Below are 6,802 nucleotides of genomic sequence, written 5' to 3' on the forward strand. Positions count from 1 at the left end.
CCCCCCCCCCCCCCAATACTGTGCAGCACCAGGCGTGCCCAATAAGATCCCCCCAGTGCCTGACCAGCCTATCCCTGGGCCCGAGCGCTGTCAGCGGAGGGGACTTCTAATCCTTTCCTGACTTTCAGAAAGTCATTATTTGCATAGGAACACGAAGAGTATATTATGGAACATTATGGTGGTGGGGGAGGGGGGTAGTTTAGTTTTTGTCAGGCTTAAAGTGACATTAAACCCTCAGATTTTGCAAACATAAAACAATACTGTAATCCATGGTTGTTTCCCTTCTCTTTGCTGCTCTTCCTTTTAAATCCTCATGTCTTCTCATGCTGGGGGAGAACTTCCCTTTGCAGCTGAGTGCCTCTTCCTGCAGTGCTGGCTCAGGTTGTGAACCTGCACACAGACACCATGTATCCATTCCAGAGACAAGGCAGTCTGCTGCAAAACAGAAGTTCTGCCCAGCATGAGAAGACATGAGGATTTAAAAGGAAGAGCAGCAAAGAGAAGGGAAACAACCATGGATTACAGTAAGGCGCACATTACAGTATTGGTTTATGTTACACAATCTGAGGGTTTCATGTCACTTTAAAAGGTAAATTTAAAGAGAAGTGAAGAATGTACAACAATGATATGATCAGAACAGAGTACAATGTTTCTAACATTCTATACAACTCATGTATTGCAGAGCGACCATGTTCTAGTTACATTTGGGGAATAAAGTTGAATGTGCTGGTTGTAGAGCAGACGAGACGTCTTGTATAAAGTGTGTGCAGGGAACACGGACAATAAACGATAAAGAATAAAATCTGTCGCAGAAAATAGAATAGAGAACGAGCCGCAGAGGCCGCAATGCAGAAAACACATTTTACATCATCGCCTTTTCTTTTCAGATCCCTACCAAATACTGGGACCCACAAGCAGCAGGCTGGCGAATCCAGGTGAGAAATACAAACACTGTATACATCTGCGGTGAGCTCTTCCCGGTACCGGTGAAACGCATGTCAGCGTATTCTCAGCCGGCTTAAATAAAATCAAAATGCCGGATTGGTGATCTGTCGGAGCGCCGCACCTATAAAGATGTATAGCGGCTTTTCCTGCAGATTCCTTCAGCTCATTATGTGCCACATGAAATATAAGTGAAGATTTATAACTGTAACATTTACATTGTAATTCATCTTCCTCACAGAAGGTTTTATTTCACATGACTTCCCTGCGCAGACGCTGCCCCCTGCTGGACACTATTGTTTATGCAGAGATTCCGGAAACCAACTCTGTCTGTACGCAATGACATTGTATCCAAATCATTTGTTACATTTTACATGTTAAAAAAGACAAATGACATGGCAGCCCTTCAGGCAGTGGCGTCACAAGGGGAGTGCAGCCCGCACCCGGGTGACACCATTGGAGGGGTGACACCAAAATGACTGACAGTCATTTTGGTGTCACCACCCTCTGAAAAGTCGGGCGCTCGGTCATGGACCGAACGTCCGACAGTATCAGGAGAGAGAGGAAGGGACCCGGCGGCATACCTTATCCCGCCGGGTGACTGTCCCCCCCTCTCTCTGCCCCCGGCAGGTATCAGAAGACTGCCGCGGTGACGTCTCGGCGGGGTGGCACCCGGTAACCGCTCTGGGTGTCACCCAGCCTCTGGACGCCCCTGCCTTCAGGGCCTGTTCACACCGAATGTGGTGCGTTCCAGAGCGGCAGCTGCTGGAACGCACCGCAATCCCTCACAAAACTTCGTTCTGGCGGGAGGGGGTGTGGTGGTGCATTGAATTCAATGGCACCGCTTACACGCCCCACCCCCCGCACGCAGTGCGATTGGACGCGTGGCAAAACTTTGCCTGCGTTCCGTTCCACTACAAACGTTAAAAAAAAATAGAGCAAGCAGCATTTTTTAAGTTTGCAGTGGAAAGTTTTGCCACGCGTCCGATCGCACTGCGGGCGAGTGGGGGGGGGGCATGTAAGCGGTGCCATTCAATTCAATGCACTGCCACACCCCCTCCCGGCCCAGAACGCAGGGGGAAGTTTTGGGAGGGATTGCGGTGCGTTTCAGCAGCTACTGCTCTGTGAACAAGCCCTCAAGCATGAACGTACGTGTGTGTGTGTGTGTACGTGTGTGTGTGTGTATACGTGTGTGTACGTGTGTGTGTGTTTATATGTCTGTAAGCACAAACCAAGTCAATCTGTTGGTCTCAGACGCAAGCAATGAAAGGGGCAGCTCACAACTAATCACTTGTACAACACAATTTTCATTTTGCACAATCATTTCTACAGGTTTTTTTTGTTGATGTTTAACTTAAAACTCTCATTCCTTCCCATCATATTGATATTCACAGATCACCGCGCAGAATGCATTCATGTTACACAGGAAGCCAGAAAACCGCAGAGCCCTTCCTCTCAGTGTGACAATGTAACCTGCTGCATAGAAAAAAGACAAACCAGCAGTCAGGATATTGCGCAATTTAAGTGTTTAAAGGAGAACTATGGGCTCAGGGCTTTTCCCCATAGTTCTCCTCAGGGTAACGGGAGGACACAAACTAGCGTCCTCCCGTCACCCTAGGCTCAGTATATAGGGAGCTACAGCTCGCGGTATACTGAGACCGCCAGCAGCCGGAGCGGATCCTGGCGTAGATGACGGGATCCGCCCAGCTGCGTGAGTGACAGCTGGCTCCGCCCCCTCCCCCGTCCGTTCTGCCAGTCAGCGCTGGCGGATCGGAGCGGGGAGGGGGGAATCCAGCCCCTCCCGTCACGGCAGAGAGCCGTGACAGGATCGAGAAGTGAGCGAACGCCGGTATGTGTTCGCTCACCTCCCGATCTACTGAGCCGACCTGTGACAGTCTCATTGTCACAGGTCAGCTAGAACTATGAGGTGAGTGACAAGCCCCTCCCCCTCCACCTCATAGTTCTCCTTTAATATTATTCTCTGAGCTCAGCAAAGTATTCCTCCGAATACAAAGCGGTCTGGACTGCGGAGGTCTGTCTGCCAGCCGCTGCACTTTATGAATAGAAGCAATAAAACCGCTATTATAGACGGGCACATAGACTCACACGATTGCAGTGCAGTAACATGCAGCAAAATGTACTGAACATGTCTCCATGCACAAAACCCAGTGCGGAGTGTTGCATTGCAATTGAATTAAAATGGCTCCCCTGACGCACAGCTACAGTAGACACCAATGGACCCGCACTGCCGGCACATAGTTAACAGAAAGTTAATTTTTCTTCCTTTGACATTCATTGGCAGCCAATTCTAAAATGAATGAAATGCTGCCCATGGATGCATTCAGTATCGCCCCGAGGCATTGTGGGAAAGTGTGAAGTGGTTTGACTAGAAGTCTCTGATGCAGGTTACTATTCACCTCTCCCCGTGCTCCTCGTATACTGTTATATATATATAATATCACATCCCCGTGCTCCCCGTACACAAAAAAAGTTTATTAAAAGAGAATTATTCACAAAAAACACAGAAATTGCACCAAATGTGAACTAAAATATTTACAAAATCGATGGCCGTCAGAGTGACTCGGATAGGATGCGGTGTGAAACATTGTGAGGTCTTCATTGCCGCCATGACTGAACGCGAGGGGAAGTCACATGGTTAACCGTCATCACTGGAACAGGAAATGAGGAGAGATCTCCCAATGGAGAGACGTCTTCCCACTTCACTAAACTAAACAAATTACTAAAAACAGAGTTCTGGCTGTGGTTTGTGGATTGTGGCCGCCACACACGGCCCGGACCGCCACACACGGCCCGGACCGCCACAGCGCATGCACAGCGACGTCCCGGCGGGGTGACACTCGGGTGTCACCCAGCCTTGGGACGCCCCTGGTCTTACAGGCCTTTTGAGGGCGACCATAATGTTGATGCGCCCCCACGATTAAATTGAGTTTGACACCCCTGTGTTAGAAGATCTTCTCTAACACTCCCCCCTTTCTCCCGTCTCCCGCAGGCAGCGGCCAGATCCAGCTGTGGCAGTTTCTCCTGGAGCTGCTCTCCGACAGCGCCAACGCCAACTGCATCACCTGGGAGGGCACCAACGGGGAGTTCAAAATGACGGACCCGGACGAGGTGGCGCGGAGATGGGGCGAGCGGAAGAGCAAACCCAACATGAACTATGACAAGTTGAGCCGGGCGCTGAGATATTACTACGACAAGAATATCATGACCAAGGTCCACGGCAAGCGCTACGCCTACAAATTTGACTTTCACGGCATTGCCCAGGCGCTGCAGCCTCATCCCACCGAGACCTCCATGTACAAGTACCCATCAGAGTTCTCCTACATGCCCCCTTACCACGCTCACCAACAGAAGGTCAACTTTGTCCCGTCGCACGCTTCCTCTATGCCAGTGACGTCGTCTGGCTTTTTCGGACCGACTTCGGCGTACTGGAGCGCGCAGAATGCCAACATCTACCCGCAACCGAGCCTCCCCCGGCATCCCAACACCCATGTCCAGTCGCACCTGGGAAGCTTCTATTAGACTTCCGACTCCTTCGTTAGCGCGGTAACTCTCTCCGCTGAAATACGTCTCATTGGACAGAAAATCGCCAAATCGCCATTAGGAGTCCAAAGTCGACTGACGCCGTATCAGTATTCATCGGAAACGCCGCCTCCATCAGCCAGTATTATCTCATGCTCGTTCCCGCCAGGAATGCGACACTTTGCTGGAATCCCGGGAAACGGAACCAGCACACCGATCGGACCCGCCCAGGAAAACCCGAAAAATACGACGTACTGAAGTCTTTAACGTTTGAACTTTCTCTATTCTCAGATGCACTGGATGGCACGGGGATGGTCTATGAAGCCGGCTGGAATACCAGCGCAGAGGGGCGTTTGTACACACAACATTCCGACAGCCAATGTCACTGTATACAGTCATTTTATTTAATGCAAATCGCTGGAATTTACAAAGTGCCTTTAAAGGAGAAGTACGAGGTCAGGGCTTTCCCGCATAGTTCTCCTTAGGGTAACGGGGGGACACAAACTAGCGTCCTCCCGTCACCCTAGGCTCAGTATGTAGGGAGATGTAGCTCGCGGTATACTGAGACGCCGCAGCCGGAGCGGATCCCGACATGGACGTCGAGATCCGCCCACCTGCGTGAGTGACAGCTGGCTCTGCCTATCTAGAAGCAGAGCCAGCTGTACCCTCCCCCGTCCGTTCCGCCAGTCAGCGCTAGCAGATCGGAGCGGGGAGAGGGGAATCCAGCCCCTACCCTGTCACGGCAGAGAGCCGTGACAGGATCGAGAAGCGAGCGAACGCCGGTATGTGTTCCCTCACTTCCCGATCTACTGAGCCGACCTGTGACAGCCTCATTGTCACAGGTCGGCTAGAACTATGAGGTGAGTGAGAAGCCCCTCCCCCCCTCGTAGTTCTCCTTTAAGATTTAAGATTGCTTGAGTCCTTCAAACACATTGAATAATGCCGGAGACTTAAAGTGACACGAAACTCCGGAGATAAACCTTAAAAATCCCTCCGAGTCCCCGAACTCTGAGCAACAATGTATCTTATTTGTGTATCACTCGGCTGTAGATCCTCCAATCATCTCTGACACCGTCCTTCCTTCTGGAGGGGGGCTACGTCTGTTCCCCATGGTCCCTGTGTGTGTTGTAAAGTAGTCCCCGCTCCAAGCTCCGCCCCCCGGGGTGGACTACAATCCCAAAACAAATCAGTAAACTAAACATGAGATTGTAGTCCATCCCGGGGGGAGGAGCTTGGAGCGGTGACCACTTTAAAACACACACAGGGACCATGGGGAACAGAAGTAGCCCCCCTCCAGAAGGAAGGACAGCGTCAGAGATGATTGGAGGATCTACAGTCGAGTGACACAAATAAGATACATTGTTGCTCAGAGTTCGGGGACTCGGAGGGATTTGTAGGATTAATCTCCGGAGTTTAGTGTCACGTTGAAGGGAGGCCATTAGTCTGCGTTCACGGAGTAGACATTTTGATTTATTATTTTTTAACATTTGCCAGAAAGTTCGGAGTGTCTCATACAAAACAGTCAAACTGCCTGAAACTGATGTAAAAATGTAGCTGACGCATTTCAGGGGAAAGGCCTCATCTTCTTCAGGGCTTAACTGTACAGTTTGTACTGAATTCCTGGCCTGATTCCCTAAAACCCGTGCGTTGAGGCTGAAAAGAGCCGGTCACCTGCTTCCCCATGTGGATGCACCAATACTTCAGGCAGACGGTGTAACGGATTCACCCGGAATGAAACACAAGCCGTAGGGCCCTGAAGAAGAGTGAGGCTCTGCCCCTGAAACGCGTTGGGTGTATTTTATTCATTACACTTTTTAGATAATTTTCAATGTCTATTTGACTCTCCGTACGAGAAGCTCCAAACCTTATACCTAAAAGCAGATTCTCCATTGGGCGGTCGGTTCACCGCGATCATGGAGGCAGCAGCCTAAGGCCACAATGAGGTCGTTTTTCTCCTGCAGACACACCCTGACCCGACCAGATCTGCGAAATGAGGAAGAGTCGAAATGCGTCAATCTTCTACATCATAGGACGTGTACATTCCGTATTATAAATTGGGCGACATTGACCCCGATATCAGAATGTTCCCTCCGCTCCCGTGTATCATCCCCGTTATTCAATGTATCCATTTAACTCTTCCTTTCCTTAATGTATAAACGAAGGACCAAGCAGGAAAGTATGGAGGTGGGACCGGCATAGGAACGAATCTTCTAGAGATTCCACCCCCACCCCACCCCCGAGAGATTCACAAGCGCTGAGCGTTTTGTCGGTAGAGCAGCCGGGAGTCTCGGGACAACTTACTGTATAAATTAGGACTTCT

At 50.4% G+C, this 6,802-nt stretch overlaps 1 protein-coding gene across 1 annotated transcript in view; it reads left to right on the forward strand.

The window, feature by feature from the left end:
- FLI1 (Fli-1 proto-oncogene, ETS transcription factor) overlaps positions 1-4,528 on the forward strand; it is a 57,137-nt gene extending 52,609 nt beyond the window's left edge. The window contains exons 7-8 of the mRNA XM_018569747.1: positions 888-935; positions 3,953-4,528. Of these exons, the coding sequence (XP_018425249.1) occupies positions 888-935; positions 3,953-4,482 (578 nt within the window). The 3' untranslated portion in view covers positions 4,483-4,528. The remainder of the gene's footprint in view (positions 1-887; positions 936-3,952) is intronic.
- Positions 4,529-6,802: the final 2,274 nt, after the last annotated feature.

This window comes from Nanorana parkeri, unplaced genomic scaffold (assembly GCF_000935625.1).
Source record: "Nanorana parkeri isolate BGI_ZX_2015 unplaced genomic scaffold, ASM93562v1 scaffold1388, whole genome shotgun sequence".
Taxonomy (NCBI): domain Eukaryota; kingdom Metazoa; phylum Chordata; class Amphibia; order Anura; family Dicroglossidae; genus Nanorana; species Nanorana parkeri.